We start from the raw sequence: 27,730 nt of genomic DNA on the forward strand, positions 1-27,730 counted from the left end.
GCTAAGAGATAACACTTCATTCGCTAGGCGATGGGCTGCACCATTGAAATGTCATCTAATATGATTAACCTTTTATATATGTAGACAATTTAAAACCCATTGTGCTTCCTCAATAAGGTGTCCATATCGGCTTCAACTTCTACTATCTTTCCTAAGTGCCTACACCACTTGGAGAGTGTCACCTTCCAAAACCACCTTATAGAAACGGTGAAACCCAGTTGACGAAAAAGATTAACGGCCTTCGACGAGGCAATGGCCTCCACAATATCCGGCTCGATGATGTGATATCTTGGTGCTGATAAGCCAGCACCTCTCTCATCTCATCTCTTACTACAACACTAGTACACATCTTCATTCTATTTTTATCTACGGCTACTGTTACCTGAATGATTTTTGCAAACACAAACACGTAAAGGGGATAGATTATAAGTTGCGAGAAAATTTAGACCTTAGATTTTAAGGGAACCTATACCTTTTAAATTTTGAGGAAACCTAAAACTATTTTCAAACTCAAGATTTTGGATTAATTTTCTAATTTCTTTTATTATTATTATTATTATTATTATTATTATATTAATGAGCTTGATGTTTTTAAATAAACAATTACAATGCATAGTGAAAGTAAAAGACTAAGTAAAATAAACTACTCTAATGATAATACTTATATCTAATATTTGAATTCTAATCCATATTATCCTAATGTATTTTAATCCTAAAATACCTCTATTATTAGACCCCCTAACAACCGCTTCCCAATTTACTTTAACAAAGTCGTTCTTAGGGGCTTTCTATCGGAGGTCATTTGTATTCACTCTTTCATTTAACACATCAAGAATACCCCAATGTAATGCCACGTCAACAAGTGCAAAGTCATTTATATATATATAAAAAAAAAAATTAAAAAAAAAAACACACAAAAAGCAATTGATCTTATAAGTAAAATTTAGAGAAACATAAAACCTAAAAACTCAAAAAGCAAACCCACAATAGTAAAAAATTTGGAATCCGATGATGTGCCATTGTATAGGGTGTTGAGATAAACGTTGACATATCAAATGAGACATATGTAATAAATAACAAAATGTTAACTTTGATGATAAAGCGATTAAGGATCGTATTCTTAAAATTGAAAATTCAATTACTAAATCCGAATCAGATAAAAATCTATGGACTAAAAATGATTTTTTTTTTAAAAAAAAAACTAATGTAGTAAACATTTAAAGGGCAAAAGAAAGAGAAAAAGAAAAGGACTATTGGACCAATTAGAAGAAGAGCGCAGGGGCGGCAAAAGAGGGCAGGCACCACTGGATTGATTCATATTGCTGGTCCCGCACGAGCGAAACGAAGGGAATCCCAAAACTCCGAGGAAGCTCGGATTCCTGCGTGTCCGTAGGGTTTTCAATTCGGATTACGTTATCTTCCTCTTCCCAATTCGGTTTCAATTTCCCAAACCTTCCTCTTTTTCAATCTCAATAGACAAACACAGAGAGAGAGAGAGAGAGAGAGATGGTTCTGACGCAGAAGCTTCACGAAGCGTTCAAAGGGACGGTGGAGAGGATCACAGGGCCACGTACGGTCTCAGCCTTCAAGGAGAAAGGCGTTCTCAGCGTATCCGAGTTCGTCATCGCCGGAGATAACCTCGTCTCCAAATGCCCCACCTGGTCCTGGTATCTCTTCATCTCTCTCCCTCTTTTCTCCCAAGCTAATCACAAATTTGAAGAATTGGCGTGAATCTTCTATTTGGAAAGCTTAGGTTGTAGTTTTAGGAGCTTGCCAACCAACTTGCCTGAATTTAGGGTTGATAATATGGAGCTGTAGCTGATATCTTGTAAAATTTGGCCAGAAAATATAAAAAATTATTATTATTATTATTATTTGATGCAGCTTCGGTAAAGTTTGCAATTTGCTGGTTTTCGATCTTTTGATTGCATGAATGAAAAGAAAAATGGTTTATGCGATTCTTTTGTTCTCCTTGTGTTTATGCTTTTCTGACCCTTTCTTGTATGACTGGTCCTAGTGCTATGTGATATCCACTGCTGTCAGTGACTTACTGATAATGTCTATAATTCAATTTATGGTGTTTTTCGAACGTCTTGTTAAATTGTTTTCGTAATTATTTCATTTTGCAAATAAGATTTATAGGTTTTTTTTTTTTTTTTTTTTTTTTTTTTTTTTTTTCAAGTTTAATAAGATTGATTTTTTTTTAATGGATGTTATTATGTAAGGGAATCGGGCGAGCCAAGCAAGAGGAAGTCATACTTACCCACTGCAAAGCAGTTCTTAATTACTAGAAATGGTAAAACGCTTTTTACTTTGTCTTCTCCTTTTCCTCACCCTCCCGCCGCCCCCCCCCCCCCCCCCCCCCCCCCCCCCCCTTTTTTTTAAATCAGATGTCTTGTTCTTGGTAACAGCAATGATAATGGTTCTTTTGGAGTCATTTGACTATAATGATGACAGTAAGAGCAATGACATTGGCTGATGCTTTACACTTCCTTCTAAACTTTAGATAATAATAATAATAATAATGTTTTATCAACTCACTTTCTGGCCACAGTGAAAAGAAGAAGAAGAAGAGAAAACCCAAAAGAGATTTTCTTGGATCCCATGTTTTCTGCTTTCTAGCAAAAACAAAATAAAAAGTAAAAAAGGAAGTTAATTAAGCTGAATAGTTGTGTTAGACTCAGTGAGGAGGGATTTTTAGTTCCCCCAGGTCCTGATTGGCTTTCAAGAAATCATATCTGAAAGTTGACTATTTTAATTACCCTGTATTTTCTCTGCCACCAAACAGGTTGTAGTGATCTATTGATTGATGATTGAAGCAATGAAAAGAATAAAAAGAAAATAATGAAACAATACATATTAGGAGTGTTGCATGAAGAAATTTGGATGTGTCTAGGACACAATATATTATTTATTTTTTATTTTTTCCCTTTTGTTTGCATGCACATGCATTTTTTAAATGCAGTTGGGACATTTTCTTGGTAAATTGCAGATATTAGGAACAGCTTTGAAGCAGTATAAAACCGTATGCATACTAGGGAGATTAGAGTAAAAGCAATTTTATAAGAGAATGAAATTGCGTATTGAAATTGAATTAGTGAAAAATTTAGTATAAATTGACAATAAGCGGACAAGAATTTTTTGGATTATATAAATTAGCGTTGCTCTCAAGCCAACTGCAAACCTAGTTTTAATTATTTCTATTTCATGAAGCACTTGATGGCTGAAAATATTTTGCTGGACTAAAATTTTTTGTTTTCAAAACTCTTTTCCACTGGGCAGCTGCTCTAGATCTAAATGTGCTTAGTTTTTTTTTTTCAAAAAAAAAATAAAAAAAAATTCTTAACCTTCAGCTTAAATATTTGTCAATTATTCTTGAGTCGATATCTTTGTTTCATGCTTAAATGATTTGTTAAGGGGCCCAAGTTTTGGAAACAATCAGTTGGAATTATGCAAATTAGTGAGAAGCAAAAATTTCTTCTATTCTCTTTTATTGTGTGAAAAGTCTACTTCTAACTTCTTTGGAAGATAGCAAAATAATTATGAACTGCTCACTTCTTGTTCAGTCCCTTGTCTACGAAGGGCTGCATCCGTTGAAGAGGAATATGAAGCTGCTGGTGGGGAGATTCTTCTTGATAATGAAGAGAATGATGGCTGGTTGGCAACCCATGGGAAGCCAAAGGGTACGATACCTCTTGTAGTATATTATAATTTAAGTTCAATATATGTACTTATCCGTCTTCTTTCCTTTTTGAAGATAAAAGTGTTGAGGCAGAAGACTTGCCTTCTATGGAGACTTTAGAAATTAGCAAGAACAAGAATGTTAAGTCACTCCCCTCAGGCTTTGATGATCAAGATGAAGAAGATATTCCTGACATGGCCGATTATGAAGAACCTGACAACCTTATTGAAACAGATGCTGTAAGTTTTTATATTTTGCATTGTTCCAAATTGGTGCTTCTCTATTTATACATTGCTTGTGACGCCTTAATACTTAACTATACAAGCAAGCAATCGTGTTAAAGGATTAAAATCTCATGGCTGACCTACATGTTTCTCTTCTTTTTCTGTTTGTATTATTATTATTATTATTTTAGAGGGGAGGGGGTAGCAGTCTGGTAAGTTAGCTAATATGCCAGTGTTTTGGAGCTAAATAGATTCAAAATGTTCATATTGTCATACTTTGCAAAACATCACACCTGAACAAGGATTTATTGCCCATGATACAGTCATACTGTCGTTGAATGTTGAGTACTAGTAGTTTGCAATGATTTAATACTTGATTTTACATACATGTATGGAAGACTAAAGTCAGCTATCAACGTACATTGGTTATGTGATGGTGCTATAGCCTTTTAGAATTTCATATTGGAATTTTATAGTTAAGTTTCATTCATGAGCTTACCCATTTTCTCTTTCTTCCTTTTGGTTGGAAGAAAAATGTGAGGGGCTTTTTTTTGTTGGTGGTCTGGCAATTGACTTAATATCTTAGTGGTGGGAGCTCAAGGGTTGCACGATAATATTCGTATCACTATATTTAGTAAAGTACAACTTCATTTATTGATATTAAAACCATATCCTAGGTGATGCTAATTGTTGATAAGTGATAAAACTATGCTAGCATAAGACAACGCTCATTTGGTATAATTCTACTACTTTGAACTACCTTCCATTTAGTCTCTAGCATTTACTAAATTATTATAATTAACTTAAGCTAAATTATATAGGCTAGGAATTGATTTTTCTGCTTCATCAGTTGTTGCATGAGCCATGAATTTATGTTGTTGTCTTGTACATGTGTGCTCTGCAGGCAACACTGCCATCTACATATCTTGTTGCTCAGGAACCCGATGATGACAATATTTTACGGACTCGAACCTATGATGTCAGCATTACGTAAGATATTTTATCTTCTGTTTAGTGCCATTTTTTTCCCTTTAAGATCATGGAACCCCATGCCTCATTTTTGTTTTTGGTACATGTCTGACTTTGTGGTGATCGTTTCTTTGAATAGTTCGTCAGAAGGGAGTGGAATACTGGAAATGGAAATATATCATTCTTTATAATCCCCCAAAATTGATGTAGATTCTACACCCATGTCATGGCATTAATATCTTCACTCATTTTACCTGTTTTCCAGGTATGATAAATATTATCAAACTCCTCGTGTGTGGCTTACCGGATATGATGAGGTTCGTCTCAGTAATTACGTGTTTTTCCTTGTTTGTGGTTCCTCGGAATATTAAGATTTGCTGTTGGTTGCTGTATTGTTTGCTTTATTGCTAAGAGGTATTAAACAAAACTAGCAGCTTGGGCTATATTTTTTGAATTAAGACCCAGATAAGGTCTTCTGGCTGAGATACTAAAGAGCCAATTTCAAGTCTTGGTTTAGATTGGCATGAAATTTAGCCAAAGCTAAAATAGGTTTCAGTCTGTGACGCTGATCCCAAACTTGGCTCAGCATGGAATTAATATACTATTTATCTTGCTATTCTAAGGATCACAACCCTCCAATTATGATATGTGTTTCATACATGTCAAAGAAACTTATATCTTTGCTGATTAGAAGGCCATTATAGTTGTCAGTTGTCAGGGTCAGTGTATAAAACTGATTAATGTGTTTTTGCTATTGATAGTGAATATTAGTTAGGAAGCTACAATAGTTAAACTAGGGTGTCATTCATCATAACAAAGTGAAATAGAGAACAAAGTCAAAGTGAATAGGAGAAAAGAAAGTCCTTCTATATATATTTTGAGTTCTCCTATTCACTTTGACTTTGTTCTCTATTTCACTTTGTTATGATGAATGACACCCGAGTTTAACTATTGTATATATATATACATATATTTCCTTTTTTTCCTGATGTACGTAAGATACAAATCCTGCTGATAAAGTACATTTGACATTGTATGTTATTCACAAATTATGATTTTTAAGTGCCTTTTTTTTTCTTTTTTTCATTTCATTCATTTATGATGTTAGATCTTTTCTCAAGCTCTTCTAAATTTTATAATGCGTGTTTAGCCTCTTTTGCAACGAGTGTTTGTCATTGGTTGTTGTCTTTGTGCTTTTTTAATGATATTTCGATTACTTATAAAATAAAAAATAAAAATAAAAAGAGAAGATTATCTTGGGTTGAATCATTTTATCCATTTGACTATGTAAGTGTTCAGTTAACATATCCATTTATGTAACTTACTAAGATACCCTTTCCACTTGTGTTAGTCAAGGATGCTTTTGCAACCGGAGCTTGTACTTGAAGACGTTAGTCAAGATCATGCACGCAAAACAGTAAGTTTTTTCCTTTGAAATGGTATATTTACTACATGTATTTGCATCTCTCATCCATAAGCTGTATAAGACCCTCCTTGATGCAATGTCTACCTGACTCTTTCAATGGTGTCTGTTTTAATGTTATGACTGATGGATATTCCCACTTTGACAGTCTAGTATTAAAGATCCTTCGCAGGCTACAGTGATAATTAATGTTTCTAAAGGGTCAACATGGACGATACCAATTCATCTGTCTACATTTTCAGTTATCTGTTTAATTTCATGAGTTGGTCCTTTCAACTCAGAGATTGGTGAACTATTTTTTATCTTGTTTTGTATTTAATGAACATAGTTTCACCCTGAGATTATCTAATTCACCATCTTTTTTCCCTCCTCCTCATTATCTCTCTTTTACTTGCTTAACTTCAGCGCCTTTTCTTTTTATTCTTTCACTGGGGCAAAGATAAGTTGCAATTCAGTGCCATTTTTATTGCTCATCTGCTATTTTGGAATCTTTAGATTCCTGCTGTTCCATTTTTTCGTTGTTTCCAATTGCTTATTGGAGACATGAAATCATGTGTGAAACACACACATTGGTTACATTTGTCTTTAGGTGAATATATTACTATTAGCTGCAGAGATCCATTATAATTGACATTGTGATGCCTTTTACATCATGCAATTTCAACTTTAGACTCATGGTCTTTGTTGACTAGTCAGGTAGGCCTTTTACATGTGCTAAAGAAATATGATGGAGAGGTGATGAGAATGAGCATTGTGAGAGTCCATGAGCCAAATCTGCAAGTATCCAACAATCTAGTAGCATTACTAGAGAGTCATTCAAGCTTCAGTTCTAAATGAACAAATCCTTAGTTTTCCAAGAAGTCAAGTTGAATCTTTGCTGTCTTTGGCTCCAAAAGAAGTCCTGAATGTTCTAAGACACTGAAAATATGTCTTATAGTATGCTTTCAGGGTTAAGGAATGAAAATTCCGTTTAGGACCCTTGTTTAATCTTCAATTGCACTTAGTTTTGGGCTTTTGATTAGCTGTTTAGTCTTGATTGTTGTCTAGGGTTTAGGGTTGGAGACATCTAGGTGACAGCGAAGCTAATAAATATGGAGGGGAAGCCCAGTCCAATGCTTCATCTTGCACATCAATAAAGGGCCTTATTACACCAATGGTTCCTAAAATTGAGTTTGTCATTCCTCACAAATTCAATGGTCCTATTGGAGGATTATATGTTTCATTAAGATCATTGATCCCTCCATTTATTAAAGAGAGAGATTTCAAGATTTTATCCCATGTGAAAGATGTAATTTCTGGAATTGTGAATCCTTGTATTTTAGCGTGCTAAAACTGGAGGATGAGTTTTTGGTGCATGGATCACTGTTTCAGATTTTCATTACAGCAATCCAAAATTCTTCTAGTCAAACATTTCCTCGTCGGATCAGAGTTCTCTCCAATGGAGGAGAGTTGCTGGGTGTAAAAGCAGCTAATAAACGTAAATATAGTCCTTTGATAATGTTAATTCTTGGAGTATAAGAATCAAAGTCCACTAGTACCCAGTTGTCTAGTAGCATTAGTAAAGAGTCAATCATCGACTCAGTCAAAGAATCATCATTAAATTAGTGAAGGCATTAGAAGTTGAATCTTTACTGTCTTTAGTTCAAGGAGAAGTGTTGAATGTTCTAAGACTGCAATTATTCGTCTTTGTTTGCTTTTAGAGAAAATAAATTAAAATTGCAGTGTCTGATCTTTGTTTTCCAGAAAAAGAAAAATAAATAAACTTGTATTCCCTTCAGCAGCGCCAATACTAGATTTGAGCCAAAGTCTGTTTAAGGACGTGAACTCCTCTCACACTTCATTCCATCTGTAATATCTAACCCTTATAAACAACCAAAATTATTTTCTATTTTCCCAGTCTGGATCACAAGGTGTATGTCATGATTCTTTGTGAAAATAATATAGTTTTTATGTGTTCCTCTTGTACCACCCTGTTATGCAATTGTGCTTTAAATTTAATTTTCTGGGTACAGGTAACCATTGAGGATCATCCACACTTGCCTGGGAAGCATGCATCTGTGCATCCATGCCGACATGGGGCTGTGATGAAAAAGATCATCGATGTCCTAATGTCACGTGGAGTTGAACCAGAAGTTGACAAGTAATTTTCACTCTCTCAAATCATCCACTCAATAGTTGTATATAGAACTATGTTTACTTCCAAGAGCATAATATTTGACATCTTACATTTATCTTTCAAACAAAGGCGATAAGGATTGTTGCAATCATAGACAGCTACATTCAATTCATCATTATATGCGTAATTGTTCTGTTGTCTGCCCAATTCATTAAATTGTAATATCAGTGGCTTTGGCAGGAAACATTTTGCCACTATATTGAGGGAAAGTGCTTCTGTTAAACATTTAAGCTTGTTGCTTTTGCATTTTTCAAGCAAGGTATATTTGGAAAGAGAGGTGTAATAAATGTGGTATAACACTACTGAAATATTGCAATTAATATTTCATGCACATGGATGTCTGTTTATGTGTCAAATTTGTCTGACCTCTATATCTTGGTACATGGGGAACATGCCAAATTGTTGAATTGTATAACACTTGTTCTTCAATTCCCTAAGGTGATATAAAGTACATTTATTGACCTAATATGTAAAATACCAAAGTGGCTGACTTAACAGTTTGTCCAAAAATTTGCTTTTGGACAATGAGTTAGAGTGAATTTAACTTGGCATGTTTTGCATGGAGAGTGTATATTTTAGATTTAAAACAAAAAGTTGTCAAATCCTCCCTCTCTCTCTCTCTCTCATGCGCACACACGCACGCACACATGCATGCAGACGCAGACGCAGATGCACACGAAGATGCACACTAAAGCAACTTCTCTTAAACATACATGGGATTTCTTTCTAACAATAAACTCTAGTACACGACCCTTCATCAGATAAGCCTTCATTCATCTTATGTTGTATCTCACACAGTTATTTAACGTACTTGAAAGTCTTTATAGAATAGCCTTTCCATATTGGTCTTATAAACATTTCCTATTTCTAATAATGAACTTAGTATTGTTGATTTTCTCTTCTTAATTACCAGCATATTTTTACCCATATGTTCAACATGCTTGCCTGTATCCTGCCATAACCCATCTAGTTATAAACACTTGCCTATCTACAACCTCCCAACTAAGGAACTAAGAAAAAAAGCCTTGTGCTCAAGTGCATAATATTGTGATACTAAAAGCAAGTGCATACACACTTGACTTGCAATTTTAGAAACTGCTGCTTCATGTCCATATAGTTTTTACATAATTCTGAGAAATGGTTTTCACTCCCTTATCAATTGTATTTCTATTTTTCAGGTACCTATTTCTATTTTTGAAATTCGTTGCCTCTGTAATTCCAACAATTGAATATGACTACACCATGGACTTTGATCTTGGCAGTTCCAGCAATTAATCCAAAGGTAAATTTAAAGTCAAGGTCCTTTCATTCCTTGCTTTAGGTCTATCTGAGTTTGGATGGATGCTTTTGAGTATATAACCTATTAAAGTTACCATGTAATTCCAACAACTGAAAATGACTACGCCATGGACTTTGATCTTGGCAGCTCCAGCAATTGCTCCAAAGGTAAATTAAAAGGCTAGGTCCTTTTAGTCCTTGCTTTAGGTGTTTGTGAGTTTGGATAGATGCTGTTGGGTCCATAATGTAATTATGTGTTGTAGAAATTAATTAGAATGAGTTTGAATGTACTAAGGAAATAAAATTACATCATTCCTTTTCTTGAACTTCAGTGGTTTATGTGTGGACATAAAATGGTCATTTTTAAAATTTAGGATCATCAAGTATGGATGGACATTGATTACATTTATTTATTTAAAATGATGCTGAAAACCAAATAAAGACGTTGCATCAAAATACACGATTACACGTTTCCATTTTTGTTGCTCATATAGATTATTCCTAATTGTTATAAGATTGATCCAGATGCAAGATGATAGTTAGTTTTGAGCTGATTTCGAGTGATCTATGGTTATGAAGTAAGAGGATGTATATCAGTGCTTTATTGACTCTGTTCACTGTTTAAACATTGCAGATACAAGCTACAACTTCAGCTTGAGATAGATTGGTATGAAAAGTTAAAATGGTGCTTTTCTTCCTCAATATATGCTTCCTCTTAACCCTGTAAATATAGTTTATAAATTATTTGATTAATGCTCTTCCAGAGAATGTGATATTTGGAGCCACTGTTCTATTTGTAGATGATGGTTTGATATACTCAAAGACATATCTATCTTATTCTTGTTAGAATTTATCACTCTTCCAAAACAATATACTGACACAGTAATTTATTGTTCTCTGGTTTCCTTCCTGTGGACTGATACTGTTTTACACGAATACTTTTGACTTAATTTCCCTTTGTTTTTGTTTTTCCAACCAAATAACCAAATTCTACATAAATGGATGCGCTGGTAAACAAAACATCAACGGGTCTAATTAATACAGACAGCCCAATGCGTCGTCCTGCGTGTCTATGTTTCAGCTGGGAAATGGATCCTAGGCATGGTAATTTAGGGCTGGGAAATGGATCCTAGGCACGCTAATTTAGGGTCTGATTAGGATTGCGATTTCATTAAGTATAATTTTAAAAATTATGTATTTGAAATCGTTATTTTTTTGCAATCGCAAAGATGTTTAATAAAACATGTTAAAAAATATTTTTTTTATAAAGTACTTATTATGTGAAATTGTGATTTTGATTTAAATTCACATTTTTTCAAATGCACTTTTTAACCTACTTATAGAAATCGCAGATTTTTTTCTTATTTTAAATTAACTACTTTTTAAGAAGCAATGTCAAATGTCTTATATTTTACAATATTTTTAAAAAACGAAAATTATTCTTACAAAGCAATGTCAAACGTCTTATATTTTGTAATATCTTTTAAAAATACAGATTATTCTTACAAAATTGCAATCTCAAACTCATTCTTAAGTAAATCATACATAGGACTTAAAGTGAATATATTATCATCAGTTTGTTCACTCAGATTGTTCACCACATCAAAATAGAATGGAACGAACATCCAAAAATCTAGGTCCCTGCTTTGCAAGTTTTCTCTGCACAGTTATTACCTGAATGTTGAAACTAATATCCAGTGCTTCTATCAGAATTCACTATGACAACCAAGTTTTTACCGATAAGCTGAAAATTCCACTGCAAATAAACAATTTTTCTAAACTAATATGCTGTATACTTGAAACCCCATCTTCAGCATAGCTCAATATATCAACAGGACGATTGTTGGAACAAGTTGAAACCACCTCATTTGCCTTTACAAACCACCATTCCCAGCATCTTGCCTGCAAAGAAAACATCCTGCCTCCAAATAACCCTTTTCCTGCACATAACAAGAAGGTCACGCGATTTCTCTCTCTTCCTACCCTGATAAAGAGAAACAAAATCTGACTTTGATGGATACTTACAAGTTACAAAGCTTATGGGAACAACCAGACAACATAACACAATGTTGAGAAAAATGAGCTGCTTTGATATGAAGATCAGTTATACAGAATAGACTCTCTTTCTTTTACATCTCCTGTATAATGTTGAGTACAGTAAAAATTAAGGACGAAGGGTACAATTTGTGTATATATATATAAACTAGTTCCAGAAACAAACAAAATTGGAACTAGCCTGTTCTAAGGTCTGACCAACATATATACTAAAAAATTGCTCTGCGAAACTTTCTGATATTGCCCCAGCTTTTTCAGCAGAAACAAGACGCTTGGACCCAAAAAAAAAATCCCATAAATAGCACAATACCCCAGCAATGCAGTAAGCACAGATGCTTCTATTAAACTTGGTATAATAAATTTTATTCATTTTATGATCATGCATCCTCCAAGGCCTCTGGGAATTAAGCATTGGGCTAATTCTGATTAATCTGCAATAAATTGAAAAATCCCAGGCGCTCCAAGCAGTTAAATGAGAAAACAAACATAATAAATACAATAACTCGAAGAAAAAAAAAATTGTAAAATCAACAATCTAGAACTAGAACCAGTAAAATTAAGATGATTTCCACTGGTTGCTAAAGGAGCAAGAGCTCGACTGGCTCCTGCCAATGTTATTTCTCTACAATTCTCTAATATAACAATACATGTGAACCTGTGGGTATCCACATATCAAGCCTTGGGTCATGTGCACCAGGTCATATGCACCTAAGGACAGCATTGTAGGCCTCCTCAAGAAGCAGAAAACGAAGTTTTCCTCAGTTTCCTGTCAGATGTAAACGGGTTTGACATCATTAGGCCCAAAACTTGTGGCACATGCTGGGCACTTGCGGTGACGACTTTCAGTAATTCTTTGTACACAGGGGTTGCAGAACAGGTGGTAGCATTTTGTAATAACCACCTGAAGGAGGAAAAAAAAAAAGCCTAAGAACAATTTTTAACAATAATTTGCTAAAAATGGCATAACTACTTCATACTGTATAAAGAATGAATTTCATTCCAAGCACTAACTTGAGTACTAGTGTACACTATAATTTCAAATCATCAACCAAAGCATGACTTCAACACAACCAAAACCCACTATTATAATAAACCATTGACATGGCCTTTATCCAAACTAATCATGACACTTCAGATTTATCTGACAAAATTATTAATACAGTTAAGCTAGACACTGATCCACAGGTAGTTGCCATCCATGGTTGGACCTACTGGTGTTGGCCGCTACCAACCAATCCCCAAACTACTCGTTCAGAGGGTGGGGGGCAACTACTAAACCATACAAACAGTCGGTGGTCAGTGAGTTCATGGATTTGTCGGTTTGAGTGGCACTGTCATGTAAAATCCATAGTTAGGGGCTTGAATGATATCGATCTGGTGTTTGGAATGTGAGCCAGCACCACTCAAACCACCAGCAGATATGGTGTTTGAGGGCTGCTTTTTTTCAAGAGGGGGGTGACCGCTAAGGTTTGCAAATGCAAACCCTTGAAAAAAATTATCAACACAAACCAGTCTATTGGGTTGGTTTTCCGACACCCAAGACTTAGGTTTTGATCAGGTTGGTTGGCCAGGTCAAATTTTCGGGGTGAATCAGTGACCGCACATATTAATAACATAATATATGTGCAATAATAATTTATTGTTATTTGAGGATGCGTATCTAATGATCAATTTTGTCGATTTTCACACTGCATTTTATTGATTGATTAGCATTTAAGATTTGAATTGGTCTTTTGCGCACAGAAGAAATACAATGCACTATCCAAAATGGCATAATTGGATGCCGCATTGTATTTCTTCGGTGCTCTTTCCTGTTTTGGTGAATGGCACTCTTGATTTCTTCAACAGCTCTCACAGTTTGAAATAGGGTGATCCCTTCATCTCCTTTGCCATTTGTCATATTTATGGAGGCTCTGAGTAAAATGCTTTCCGCTACCGTAGATGGAGGCTTCCTCTCAGGCTTTTATGTGGGGTCTAGGAACTTTGATGTCATTCATATTGTCCATCTTTTGTTTGTGTATGACACCCTGCCTTTGCGAGGCAAGCCCAAAACTACTATGCTTTCTCGGTGCCTAATTCTTATGCTTTGAAGCTGTCTTCCGTTTGAAAATTAAATTCATCAAGTTAGAATTGGTTCATGTAGATAATGTTAATAATGTTGATGGCCTGGCAATATTCTAGGCTGCACAGTGTCTTCTTTGCCTATGAAGTATCTTGGCTTTCCATTGGGAGTTCCTCATAAGACCAACTGTATTTGGGATGGTGTTATTGAAAGCATTGAGCGTCGATCAGCTGGGTCGAAGATAATGTACTTGTCTAAGGGTGGAAGGATTACTTTAATAAAGGCCATTTTGTCCAATTTGCCCACGTATTTCTTGTCTCTTTTCCCTATTCTTATTTGTGTTTCCAGTCGCATGGATAGACTACAATGGGAGTTCTTATGGGGTGGGCTGGGTGATGAGTTCAAATTTCACCTTGCGAGCTAGTTCAAGGTTAGCTCTACACATTGTGAGGGAGGGTTGGGGGTCAAAAACTTGAGTCTTTTTAATCGTGCTCTTTTGGGGAAATGGTTTTGGAGCTACGTGCATGAGAGAGAGGCCTTGTGGACAGTTGTAGTGGATTCTAAAAATAGCAGCTTGTGGGACAGGTGGTGTTCTAATAAAGGTTCATGGGCTGTATGGGGTGAGTTGCGAAAAAATATTAGGAGGTTGGAAAGAGTTTTCTAGTCATAATAGATTTGAGTAGGGAGATGGCTCCAAAATTAGATCCTGGCATGACAAATGGTATGGGGATCAGGTTCGAAAGGACATTTTCTTGAATTTGTATAGTATTGCTTGTGTGAAGGATTCTTCCGTGGCAGATTACTTGGAATTATCCAATGATTCCCATTAGTGGAATGTAAGCTTTATCAAAGATGCTCATGATTGTGAAGTGGATGTCTCTGCAAGAGGGGGAAGTTTTAACGTTAGATCGTTCTATAACATCTTTTTACCTCACGGGGGGAAGTTTGATGTTCGATCATTCTATGACATCTTTGTACCTCATGATAGCACACCCTTTCCTTGGAAGAGAGAATTTGGCATAATAAGGTCCCCATAGAGAGCAGTGGTTTTTCCTTGAACCACCACGCTAGGAAAGATCTTAACCATGAATAAGTTAGAATAACCTTAGGAAACATGTTATTATGGTTGACTGGGGTTGTATGTGTAAGAGTGCGAAGTTTGTCAATTATCTCCTTCTCCATTGTGAGATTGCCACTGCTTTCTGGAATGCTACTGTCTCATCTTAGGGTCATGCCTAAGAGACTAGTAGACCTTTTTTTGCCTGTTTTAAAGGGTTTGGGAGGAAGTCTATAGAGCAGCACTATGGAAGATGTCCTGTCTTGCCTTTTATGGTGTCTATGGAGAGAGAAATTATAAAAGTTTTGAAGACAATGAGAGGACGGTGGCAGAACTTAAGTCTTTCTTGTTCAAAATTCTTTATCAATGGACAACTACTTTAGATTCTAATGTGCTTAATTTTCATGATTTTCTTCACTTGTTTTGTCTTTCTAGCTACGTGTATCTGTGTACTTGAGTAGTGCCTTCCTGCTTTTAATGATGTTTCGTTTATTTATCAAAAAAAAAACGGTCTTTTGCGAAGAACAATATAAAAATCAATCTAAATACAGTGAGATTTTTGGGATCAAAATCAATTATTTCCATGAGCACAACAAATGAACAAAGAACATATACTAAGAAATCCAAAAGAAAGGAATGCAAAAAAAAATGGCATCATTAGATGGAACTTTTGTTTGAACCAAGGAGAGGGGAAAAGAGGTAACTTTAATATTACTATGGTATTTTATAAAAAAAATTATAGGTAAGAGATGACAACATTAGAAACAGCAATCTAGTAGAAACTACGTCGTGTCATGGGATCTGAAGAACTGTAACCATATCTTTCCCCTAGCTTCGCGTGAATCCTGTCTTAATGCACAATGCTCTAGAGCCAAGAAGAAAGGGGAAAATGGAGCTTTCTTCCAAAAAAGGCTAGTCTTGCATAGGTAGATTCACCAAATGCATGATAAAGTGTAGCTGAAGCAATCAAAGTTCAATGTCGGTTTTATGAGGTTGAGCCCAAATAAAATTTATTTTCATGATGTTTTTTTTCATTTCCAAGACCATCAAGGAAAAAGAAAAAAGCAAGGAAATGAAATTCAAAACTACCAAACTCTTCAATCATTCATATAGGATGAAAGTGCACAGCGAGCATTAACTCCAATAGTATATCTACTTCTTACAACTGGGAACCATAGCTCAATCATCACTACATACAATATAATCACAGAACAGCCCAAAAAATGTAGAATGGCAAGTGAAATATTTACCTCTTTTGTTCTCTCAAGGCAGATACTGCACTTCAGTATTTCCCGATATTCTCGGAGTTCCTCCTGAAGCTTTTCAACAACTGATGAGCCCTCTGTCTCTGCCCTAAGACGTGAAGCCCTTCTCTTTACTACCTCCAATTCCTCCTCTATTCTTTTCTTGTCAAACCTGATAAAGAATGAGAAATGGGTCAATGCCTGCCGCTTTGCAGAAATCAGAAGGGAAAGAAAGTACAATATTTTCTGTACCTTTCTCTCTCTAGTTCTATCTGCAGCCCTACAAGAGCTGCTCGACTTCTTTCAACCTTAGATTGTAATTCTTCCAGTGACTCCCTTGCTTGCTGAGACAATCTTTTCACATCCAATAATTTCTTTTGTGTATTTTCCAAAGAAAATGAACTATGAAGCTTATCATCTGCGAGCTTCTGAATTTGTTCTGAACAGAATTTCAACTGCAAAGCAAAAATATGGTTGACTCAAAATATTCACATTGTCCACTGCTATCAATTCGAATCCAAAAACATGGCTGGGAAATACCTGATCTTCGACTCTTGCAGCTCTCATGTCATAAAAACATAGAGATGCATTGGCTTGCTGAACCTCCCTCTCCATGGTCCGTTGGTCCATGAGTAGAGTATCCTGCTGCTGTCTCGCCCTAACAGCCTCTAAGACAAGCTAAAACAAAAATAGTAAAACCCATAAATTGACCTTCTAAAAGCAGAAAAACATACACACCCAATCCACAATGTAACATATAACATATCAAAATGTAAATCAGCAGACATCTTTACAGGTCTGAACAGCAAAAAATGCTATTGGTGTAAGCAATACACCAAAAAATCCCTCAACATATACAACTGTGCAATGTTGCAGATTAAACCCATTCCACTGAAGCCATAACACGCCAAAGTCTATTGTTATCTGACATTTGAGGCACCAGTCTATTGCCAGCAAACACATTGTGTCAGTTTTGTAATAATGAATCTTGGCAAAAGTTGCTGGGATAGACTTGATGAGCAGAAACTGTTGCACATTTTTGCCAAAAAATTGTTTGGCAATATCTTGTACAAGCAGCAACACTGAAATGCTTTGCCAACTGTTTGATAATCATTGTTATGTGTTGGGAATGTCTGAAATGGATATCATGCGATTATTGTAGAAAAATATAAAGGATTATCATGGGAATTTTGAAAAAAGAAATATGGACAATTTTGACCCCCCAACCTAGCAGCTTGCAACCCACACAGCAGCTTTAAAAGCAATCCAAATCACTGATTCCCAAATCTGTGGCAGGGCAGTAGTTGCCTCCCACAAATAATCTACTGTTTTCTTTACCAAACACATCGCAACTACTTTTCCCATATAAAAGCAGATGTAGAGGTACCAAAAGCTTTACAAAACAGGCATTAACACTAACATGTTTAGACTCTATTTCAAGCAAGATATATGTTTGTAAGCTGAAAGTAGTAGTAAGTCCAAGAAGTCCTTGACTAATAGCACCACAAAAGGTAAAGTTTGCGCCAATTTGAGATATGAGTAAGCAGGATATATGAAACACACAAACAGGTGCCCCAAGTGCTACAAGATATCAAAGCCACAACCCACCCCTTCAATTTTCTGTCTGTCACAAGTACAACAACACCTCTATAGCATGTCAACCAAATCTTGTTTGAGTAAAAAGTGAAAATTGATTTTAAATGTACAGATGCATTCAACACAAACACTTTTAACCCGATAGAGTGGGATAGTTTCTTTAGAATCATGCCTCATGAAGCATAGATCCATATGAAGAATAGTTTACAACTTCTGCAGTAAAGAAAATGACCATAGATGGGAAAATACTAGTATAAACAAAAGCAGCAAATCATTCCATGTTGCACTGTAACAATGAAGCACACACTAGAGCTCTTAATATCCATAAGTTAAAAGATCGCAAAAATTCAACAAGAAAGAAAAAGCCACTTCATATCAATTACAAGAAAATGGAGGGATAGATAATTACCTTAATGTTATAGTCATCTCTCTCAGTAATTTGCTGCAACAGATGTTGGTTTTGATTCTGCATATCATCATAAGCCTGTCCAATTGACTGAGGAAAAACCAGACCATGAATTAGAACAATTTCAAGATTGTTCATCAGATCCCATCCAAGTAAGATACCAAGAAAGTTACCTCTATTTCAGATAAGTATGCTTCATTTTCTTCGTTTTTGGATTTTAGGACAATAGAAAGTCTAGAAGTATCCCTGGAATAGCAGTAAACTTGACATTTAGTAAGAACTCCTTTAAAATAATTATTATGTTCAAACGATAGTAAGCTAATGGTAGAATATCAGCTTGTGCAGTTAACATAAATGCTACAGATCATCAGAACACTTAATGATAAAATGAAGCTTTTTTTTATCGGTAATGATAAAATGAAGCTTTGAAATCATCAAAGAGAATACAGAGCAGGTTCAGTTAATAAAATGAACCTCTCGTAATGATCTTTTGAATAATCTAACAGCTAATACGTAACATTCTTTTCAAAGTGCCAAGGTGTAAATCACTAGTAAACTTAAAATATACAAGGGGACAATGAAAGAAGACGCTTGACATAGTCATTCAGTCAAAAAGTTGTATTCAAAACATTATCTCAAAATTAGAAGCTTAATTTTGATCCCTGGTAACTCCAACAACCTCAAACATGCTAGTATCATCTCATGCCAAAAAGTCGCATTACTTATTATATATAGCTACATCCAAATCATTCCACTTTACAACATCTCAACAACCACCCTGCACACCATCCTATATAACCGAAACAGGAGGAGACAAAAGATCTAATCGGAAAAGCTCCCTAGCAAAATTGATGGAGCAAAACAGGGTCTCTTATCTCTTCCACACAAACATCAATCAATAAAAACTTCTTAAGCGTAATATAATTCTCCAGTTTCTTTCTTGAAAGCAGGTATCCACGCACCCAAAAATGAAAAACTTGCATACACTATTTATTTAGAAGATATTTTAATTGAAAAAAAATAAATAAATAACGTAAAAAGAGGGTTCAACAGTAGCAGTAGCTTAAACTAAAATGTATCACTATCATTCTCATAGTAAATCACACCTTTTAAAAGCTTCCAACTTCTGCCTCAGGTCACCAATCTCTGCTTCTCCTGCAGCAAGCCTTTGTTGGGATATGGCCTCAGCTTCATTTGCTGTCTTGACTCGCAATTCCAACTTGTGCTCATCAAGAGAGGATTTCAAAGTTTGAACATGAGTCCATGCCTTGTATTCCAAATCCCTGGCTTCCATGATATCCCTGCAGATATATAAACTTCTAAGAACAGTGACAGTATGACAATACGCATCAATTAATTATAACTCACATTATATGAGCAACCCATAACACGTAATTGAGCTGAATATGCAAAACTTAGCTTATGCAGAATTCAGTGCTTACAACATATTGACATTATAGAACCAGAACCAGTATTAAGTATGTTACATACGAGAAGATAACGCAATTAATTAAAAAAGAACCCCCTTACTCACTTAAGAAAATCATGGTAGATTTTGTTTCATTCCTATACACAATCACACGCATGCATGCACCAGAAGATTGAATAAAGATTCCTCAGAACATTCAAAGTCAGCTTTGAAGAAAGTTTTAGGCATTTAGCAAAGTATATCAACTCAGAAAAGTGAAGGAAAAAGAAAAATAGATCCATGCAGATTCTCTAACCTTGAATCAGTGGATTCACGTCTATACATTTCCAAAATCAACTTTAATTCCAGATCACTTTCCTTCAAATCTTGGACCTGCAAAAGAGAATAGGCAAACTTACTAAAGCCAAATCATTTACTTTTATGAAGAGCAGGTACACCCCCCTTGTAAAAACAACACTAATGATCAGACAACAAACAACTATATTCACAGCATGTATGTGCATGTAGAAGATTGCATCAGTACAAATAAAGCTACATATGGAAAACACAGTAATGAAACAAATCACCAGGCATAAGTTTTTTTTTTTTTTTTTTTTTTCCTTTTTCAAAAGAAAAAAAACAAAAACAAAAACAAAAAGTAGTTCTCATACATATAATCTCCCGTAATGGCTGCCCCCTTCAGTAACAGGGCGGCATCCTGATTTAAGATGTGTTTTCAAGGACCAGCACTATCATGCCTGATCCAGAAAACGGTGTTCAATGAGTCACAATGTCTTTGCTCCAAAACTCTACAAATAACCATCATAGCACACTATCAACCAGGTATGTCATGTTTACACAAGTATTACCTACAGAGAACTATTTTTTTCTCACATAAGTAGCAATTTACTCAAACCTGGTAATTACATGGCATAAATATACTTTAAAAAATGTATAGATGTCCAAAAGTTGTACAATCCTTAACATGAGAACAGAAACGAATAAGAAATATTCACAACAATTGCACATCCTTATCCATATGATAGTTGGGGACCAAATACAAGTACCAAAAACATATCCTACCACAGCTTGTAACTTTTGCATCTCAGTAACTTGATCAGCAGATCTGGCAGACAAAGTTTCACATTCTTTCACCTGTCAAGGGAAAAAAGAGGAGCTTGAAGCCCTTGAACTACATCCAAGAATATCACTAAACAGAAAGAAAAAAAAAATCCCCACCTTCCTCTCCAGAATACTAGAAAGGGATTGTACATCAGCTCGAAGAGAATGAACATCTGAAGCAGCCTCTTTGTATTTACTTAATTCACTTTGCATAGTACTCATTTTCTCAGGAAATGAAGAAACCAAGGTTTTAAATTTTGCAATAATTTCTTTTCTTCCTGCAATGCAGAGTATCTTCATCACTATTGCAGCATAACCCTACAGTGATACCGAAGCATATGCTCAATGATCAAAGAAAAGCATCAGATTTCTTATAACCTGGTTCTCTTGATGCCTCTTTCAGCTTAGCTTCAATCATATTTCTTTCCTCAATTTGTCTCTGTATCACTATCTTCAGATCAGTCGCTCTGGAATCAGCAACTGCAGAAGATCTCCGAAAAACATCGACTATGTCATTTTTAATATTTAATTCTCTCTCCCTCCATGCAAGGTTGTCCTTCTCAACCTACAATTCCCAAGGAAAATTGATGTTCAGCATCAGAACCAAATCCTTGCAACAAAGATTATAGATGAAGGCATAAATGAAACTACCGACCAGTTACAACCTGTAGTTTTTCAAATAAGGCCTGATACTGCAAAACTTCTGATTTTGACATTTCTATTTGATCTCTCACTAAGAGGTAAGCATTGGAAGATGAAATACACTTCACGTTCTTCAATTTGTTCTGTCATGAAATATCTCCATTCAAATTATGTGACTGGATAAATAGAAATGTACTTGAATTGATCCTTTAGAAATAAATATTTCAAAGTATTACACCAATAGAGATATCAATGTTAAAGAAAACTAACCTGCAAACTAGATAACTGCTGTAATATTTTTATCCTTTCTTCATGAAGACCTTTCAGTTCCATTAGCCTGCACGAAGATTGGTCCTGTGGAGCTCAAAAAAATTAGCACGCTCATCTCGTCCAGTTTAAAAATTTTCAATTGTTGAACAAAGCTCAAACAAAGCCTGAAATGAAGGAATAAAAATAAGTCCCAAATCGAACAAATTACCATTAGTTCTTTGAGAGTGGACTCCATATCATGCAGATCTTTTTGTTTATCTTTGACCCTATCTCCAGCAATGTGCTTATTTCCTTGATTTAAGATAGGGAAAAATGCCCCTTTCGCAGCATCTCTCTGTGCTTTAAGAGATGCTAAATTGCAATTACTTTCTTCTAGTTCAGCCAGTGTAACCTCCAACTCCTCTTCAAAAACCAACGAAATTGAATATCATTCACTAACACTAATACGATTAACCAAGAAGAAAACCCTTTTTTTTAGACTTTTCATTTTTGCGGCCCCCACCCGGCTGCAGGGGATAGGAAATCTAGAATTCAAAATAGCAGAAGAATTCATTCAGATTTCATGTGTCTCATCATGTCGACTCAGTATAGTAGGCAATTCAAGGGATCAACCAATGTATAGGTACATATAGGTCTACATGTACGCGCTTATCTATCATTATTCTAGAGAGAGAAAGAAGAACGCAAAGGGGCAGCACTCAAGAATAAATGGTTGTGCTTGAGAGCTCAAATATTTAACTATTGCACTTGATGCTTGTTTATCGTTTATAACTAGCAAAAGTTATCTGGCATGCGGCTGCTTTTTGATATATACAACATTACTAATAAAAAAAAAACTTGCAAAAGTAATAAGGTTTCAGTATTTCCGCCATGCAATGAACATTTGACTTTATTTTTTTGGATAAGCATGCCAAATACATTGACATTTATGAATGTAAAGCATAAAACTGCCTTTCAATATAAGTGATGTTAAGAAGCCTATATCTACTGTACTAAGTTCACATAACAAGACATTGACAAGAGGTACAAATCATTGCGAATTATTATGCCACGCATATCCAATTTCATCAAAGGATTTAATTCTAAAATTCTTTAATCTTTCACAAACATTCAATAAAATGTTCAGTTATTAGTAAATGGTAAACCGGTCAGATTTTCAAAGATTTGAATTATAGGTTATATAATAGGCATCTAACAAAAATTGTGACATGTAAAGCATAAAAGTGACACTTGGATAATGATAATTGTAATGTACTTGGAGGACAGACAGTAGAAAACTCCTTTTTCTACTTCCTGAGTCGAGCTAAATGTGTTTCAAAGTTTGGACAAATCCAGCCTTGACACCCGCACCAAGGAAACTTAAGAAGGAATAAATGTGTTTCCTATATTCACACAAATCTATACATATGTATGCATCCAAGTACATAAGGGCACACATACAAATATTGAATTAAGAGTCTGTAAACCCCAACCCCCCCCCCCCCCCCCAAGTTGTGCCTTGAGCTTATTACAATAATGAAATATAAGTGAAAATGCCTTAACATGCCTTGCACAGCAATACCCAACTCCCTCTTTTTTTTAAAAAAAAAAAAACTTCTTTTTAGGGGTTGCTTCGACCCAGTTTTAAATGCTCACTTTCATCTTGAAACTGAGGCTACCCCACATTTAACACCCAACTCAATGAAATATATGAGAAGGGGTACACATATCATAACCCATAAATACTCAAGTTTCTCATTCAAGATTTGCTAATAAAATCAACAGTTTCAAAAGGTAAATGATCAATCATAAAACAAATAAGAAAGTTACCTTTTAAACGTTTAATCCCAGCTTTACTTTTTGCATCAATGTCTTGGTGTCTCCACAGTTCCCTTGCTAGTGATTTGTGCTTCAGATGAAGATCACTAAATTCCAATCTCAAGTTCTTAACTTCTTTCTCTAAGTCATGGGATGCGTTTTGCCTGCATGAGCCTAGAAAAAGGAGCAGAACATGCATAGATCTGAGGGATAACTCAAGAGGAAAAAATATCTCACAACAGGAAACATGTGAAATTTATCTATCCCGCTTAATTCTTACCATCTTCTGGAAGTTCCTTCGACACTGCAGCAGGTAATCCATCCTTCAGATACCACAAGTTATCAACAGCAGCAACTATATTGCGTAAAATGTCCCTAGTCTTCTCAAAGGCAGTTTCTTTATCTTCTTTCATATGATTTGTTGAATCATACGTAGAGGAATTTTCAGTTGCACCAGTTTCAACAAGTCGGCTAAGAAAAGCATCCTTAAATGTAGATGAAACCCCATCTGACAAGCAATTCAAACCTGCCTTGTCAGCAAGTACATTTGCACAATAACGCTTTCTTGACATTTGCTCGAAATACAAAATCTACAATTTTGCAGAGTATGAACCACAGCCCCCTCATATATAGAAAAGAGATATTGTGAAACCAGCTCAAAAATCAGACTTCAGTTCTATTCAAACAGAGAAAAATGAAGCAAGGAAATTATATACCGGAATAACAAATGGCAATGATTAAACTAAAATCTAGAAGAGGTAGAGCTTGCAATTATAAGAGAGCAGAAAATCATTACAGAACAATGCATCATCGCGTAAATAACATTTCAAGATAACCCCCCATGTAGTATAAAATTTATGCACCTGATCGAAAAAGAACTTGCACTTCGTATAAGAATCATCATCACATTGCAAATTGGTCATCTACACAAAAATCTTATTTTTCTCACGATTCATGCAGAGAAATGTTTAACAGGGTTGATGAATACAGGATAGATAAATGGATTTCATAGCCAAGTTCATTATATGCTGCACTTCCAAGAATTATAGGAACACTGCAAAGACAAATATAGGTCAAATGTCAATTCTCCACAAAGAAACCAGTTTTGCTAATCCCACCATCACTACCAGCCACTCTACAGAATTTCATTACTAACACCTCTCAACCTGCCTTTGGGTATAAAATGACAAGCACTGCTTGTTTATTGGAGAGCTCTGCTTGAGTTGCAAAAAAAATAATTTTTAAGTTTTTTTTTTTATGAGAAAATCAATTCATTGAAAGCGCAGAAAGGCACAATCCAAGTATACGGGAAGTATACAAGAAAAACCCCAAACTAGGAAGAAAAAGAAGAATACTTGGGGAAATGGTTATGGCATTTTTCCATCGAGAGGGAGGCTTTGCGAACATTGGTGGTAGAAACCAAATATGGTAACACAAGGGGAGGATGGTGTTCTAATGAGATGGTTAGGCCCTTTGGGAAGGGGATGTGAAAAAACACAAGGGGGCCTTTTCTAGATTTGTCAGATATGAGATGTGAGATGGGTCTAAAAGCATGTTTTGGCATGATTTGTGGTGTGGTCCCATGATATTTTTTTTTTGATAAGTAATAATGATATAAAGCAAAAGCGCAGAGCGGCGCAACCCACATACACGGGAAGTATAAAAAGAGAACGCCTAAGAGGGAGAGAAATGAAAGAGGAAGTCAGAAAAACTAATCACTAAAGGAGCAAGCCAAGCGGCCGTCCAAGAATAAAGAGTAAAGAAGAAAAGATGAGTAAGTTCCTCTACAGTCCTAGTGGAATTCTCAAAACATCTAACATTTATTTCGTTCCATATACACCACATAAGACAAAGAGGAATCATCTTTCACACTACTGCGCTTCGAGAACGTCCTCCCAACCACCAGCAATCAAACAAGTCCCTTACCCTGCAAGGGACCTTGCAGGGTAAACTACAATTGGGTTTTATACTAAACTACAACTGGGTTTTATAACAAACAAAGCCATTTTGATTATTAATATAATATTGAGAAAGCTCACTCAAAGCTCACTCAAAGATCACAAAATTAATTTCAAATTGCAACCATCTTTGCAGATTTGGAGTTCTAGGGATTCACTTAGAAAGATGGGAGATCTTCTAAGTTTAAAATTAAAAAACTTTCCCAGATATAAGGGATTCAAAAGCTTTGAGTACAAGGAGAAACAGTCACATAAACATACCCCACCATTATCAACTGAGTAAGTCATTAGTAAATGATGCATAAAAGGATTTCCAGAACTATATTCTTTTCTAATCAGTGAAGATCTCTGATCTGATCTTTGAAGAAATTTTTTTTTATGAATAATTATTTATTAGGAGAAATTTTTTGATGAATAATAAACCCTTTGAAGAAATGAACTCTGGTTAGCCTCTATTTGCTTGTTTGAAGGTGTCCTCCACATCCTTTTATTGAACCAAAAGAAATATCATTAAACTAAACCACTTCTATATGAAAGTAGGTATCAGAAGAAAGGTCAAAACTGTTTAGCCAACCTCCTATTACATAACAAATTTCAACACTAAGATGCTATCAACAAACAAGAAAACTAATCCCAAGGCACAGAATAAATTAAGCATTTAATCAAATAGGAGTACCACCACAAAAGAAGCAACAAAACAACATCTAAGGCAGTTGATCCTCACCCTCCACACCTGGCAGATGTTCACCATCTAGTTCAATATTCGACTCTCTTGTACAGATGGAAGATGATTCCAAGTCATTAACCAGCTGATGTCAAAAATATGAGTCAAGCTACCATCAATCAATGTACAACTCTATATACAAAAAAGCCAAAAAGGAACTGCTGACGACTGTTAAAGAGCACAGGAATGTAGACATAAATTATTATTACCTTGTCCACGGACTTATTGATCACTGCTAATGTGGAATCATACGGTTGTTGCTTCTGCTTCAGTTGAGAGAATTTATTCTCAAGTGCAAAATACTCAACCTTCTGAGATTCTAACTTCTGTACAAGCCTTTGATTTTGATATTGTAGAACAGCAATATCAAGCTACATCATCGGAAACAGAAAACAGAAGTTAAAAAAACAAACGAGTTAATCTAGAAGACTACATTTTTTGCAACCCACTAGTAATATAAAAGTCGCTCAATGTGAAAAAAGTGCTTTTGTATTATCGTGCTATAAGTGAATGTTACTGCATAATGTTTAACTAGAAAAGTAGGAAGTTAATTCCAAAGAAGTGATCCAATTGTGGGTTCAAAATCCTAACAACTAAAGCCATTGCCTCCTAGTCAAAGAACTGAGTTTCAAACCTTTGTCAGGCTAAAAGCACAATGCTAAGAAAAGCATTATCACGATCTAACCAAATTCTAGATTCCAATAACGTTGAGCCGCGTAGACAACATTAATATCAAATTCAAGCATATAAAAGGCAATTGCTACCACCCAAGAAAATATTCATTCGAATTTCAGGTCATCCAATAGAGCATCCAACATTCATAACAAACACTATAAAGCTAACAACGGAAATTCTACGCTCCTGACAAGCTAACAACGCAAATCAACTCTAAATGCATGAACTTTTCAGATAAATTTAACAATCCAGATAAGCACAACAATAAAATTCATTTACCAAATACCCAGAACTTCAAAAACCAAAAACCCAAACAAACCCACAAAATTTCTTGACCCAAAGCACATAATTTTTGAGAAATTAGAAACAAAAGGAACGCGAAGATCCTACCTTTTTGTCTTCAGAAAGGGGCAAGAAGGGCTGCTTCTTGGCAGTAGCAGCCGCAGCCGCAGCAGCAGTAGCAGCCGTGGGTGACATGGAGCCAAAGTGACGCCGTTTCCGGTCTGGCTCACCAGTGCTCCCCATTGAACCCCTAGCACCCACCCACCACAAGCTCCACTCGCATTAGACAACACCAAAACTTGGCCACAAATCAAAACCCCCCCTTATGGAAATACCACATAAACAAACCCTAGACCAATCAATTCCTCAAAACCCTAATTCCCAATAGCCAACCCAATTTTTAATGTTCTTCTTTTGCTTCCAATCCCTAATCCCCCCAAACACTAATTCAAATCTCTCTCTCTCTCTCTCTCTCTCTTTCTCTCTCTCTCTGTGAGTACGGAGTTGAGGGTTTTCTGTCTCCCAAACGCTCACTTTGCCTGGCTATCTATCTGAAGTTCGAGGAGGAGAGAGAAAATGCGTGAGTTTTTATTTTTTTGGTGTGTTTTTTTTGTATAATAAAAATAGTGCTTGGAATTCTGTGAAAGTTAGGAGGGTAATTTCGGTAATTGGACGTGGCG

At 35.6% G+C, this 27,730-nt stretch overlaps 2 protein-coding genes and 1 long non-coding RNA gene across 4 annotated transcripts; 1 reads left to right on the forward strand and 2 right to left on the reverse strand.

The window, feature by feature from the left end:
• The first annotated feature begins 1,309 nt into the window (after nucleotides 1–1,309).
• Nucleotides 1,310–10,648, forward strand: LOC132168091 (autophagy-related protein 3). The gene is made up of 10 exons (XM_059579166.2): nucleotides 1,310–1,667; nucleotides 2,226–2,296; nucleotides 3,567–3,683; nucleotides 3,758–3,921; nucleotides 4,811–4,896; nucleotides 5,141–5,192; nucleotides 6,227–6,292; nucleotides 8,311–8,438; nucleotides 9,653–9,756; nucleotides 10,387–10,648. The coding sequence occupies exons 1-9, from the start codon at nucleotides 1,507–1,509 to the stop codon at nucleotides 9,747–9,749; spliced, it is 942 nt and encodes a 313-aa protein (XP_059435149.1). The 5' UTR covers nucleotides 1,310–1,506; the 3' UTR covers nucleotides 9,750–9,756; nucleotides 10,387–10,648.
• Nucleotides 10,649–11,304: 656 nt separating this feature from the next.
• On the reverse strand, nucleotides 11,305–11,941 carry LOC132182068 (uncharacterized). The gene is made up of 2 exons (XR_009440276.2): nucleotides 11,778–11,941; nucleotides 11,305–11,692 (listed from the first exon to the last, which is right to left on the reverse strand). It is a non-coding gene; the product is annotated as an uncharacterized LOC132182068 (long non-coding RNA).
• Nucleotides 11,942–12,143: 202 nt separating this feature from the next.
• On the reverse strand, nucleotides 12,144–27,623 carry HUB1 (histone mono-ubiquitination 1). 2 transcript variants are annotated; one of them, XM_059595270.2, is made up of 19 exons: nucleotides 27,159–27,623; nucleotides 26,303–26,464; nucleotides 26,103–26,178; nucleotides 23,692–23,919; nucleotides 23,424–23,585; nucleotides 21,823–22,016; nucleotides 21,615–21,698; nucleotides 21,368–21,487; nucleotides 21,081–21,267; nucleotides 20,820–20,980; nucleotides 20,664–20,735; nucleotides 19,897–19,973; nucleotides 19,279–19,473; nucleotides 18,346–18,418; nucleotides 18,176–18,262; nucleotides 16,711–16,848; nucleotides 16,423–16,625; nucleotides 16,177–16,342; nucleotides 12,144–12,708 (listed from the first exon to the last, which is right to left on the reverse strand). In XM_059595270.2, the coding sequence occupies exons 1-19, from the start codon at nucleotides 27,291–27,293 to the stop codon at nucleotides 12,577–12,579; spliced, it is 2,652 nt and encodes an 883-aa protein (XP_059451253.1). In that variant the 5' UTR covers nucleotides 27,294–27,623; the 3' UTR covers nucleotides 12,144–12,576. The 2 variants fall into 2 exon arrangements, with proteins under 2 accessions (XP_059451253.1, XP_059451247.1); XM_059595264.2 differs by having other exon boundaries at nucleotides 26,094–26,178.
• Nucleotides 27,624–27,730: the final 107 nt, after the last annotated feature.

The sequence above is a fragment of the Corylus avellana genome, chromosome 2 (genome assembly GCF_965113065.1).
Source record: "Corylus avellana chromosome 2, dhCorAvel1.hap1.2, whole genome shotgun sequence".
NCBI lineage: Eukaryota > Viridiplantae > Streptophyta > Magnoliopsida > Fagales > Betulaceae > Corylus > Corylus avellana.

What these genes read in the sequence shown, in the direction of transcription:
- LOC132168091 (XM_059579166.2), top strand. Translation starts at nt 1,507, where the DNA reads ATGGTTCTGACGCAGAAGCTTCACGAAGCGTTCAAAGGGACGGTGGAG. An exon ending in AAATGCCCCACCTGGTCCTG is followed by an intron (nt 1,668 to 2,225) that starts GTATCTCTTCAT and finishes TTATTATGTAAG; the next exon opens with GGAATCGGGCGAGCCAAGCA. An exon ending in GTTCTTAATTACTAGAAATG is followed by an intron (nt 2,297 to 3,566) that starts GTAAAACGCTTT and finishes CTTCTTGTTCAG; the next exon opens with TCCCTTGTCTACGAAGGGCT.
- HUB1 (XM_059595264.2), bottom strand. Translation starts at nt 27,293, where the DNA reads ATGGGGAGCACTGGTGAGCCAGACCGGAAACGGCGTCACTTTGGCTCC. An exon ending in TGCAAAAGTTACAAGCTGTG is followed by an intron (nt 19,974 to 20,663) that starts GTAGGATATGTT and finishes TCTCTTTTGCAG; the next exon opens with GTCCAAGATTTGAAGGAAAG. An exon ending in GAGATGACTATAACATTAAG is followed by an intron (nt 16,849 to 18,175) that starts GTAATTATCTAT and finishes TTTTTGTTTTAG; the next exon opens with CTTGTCTTAGAGGCTGTTAG.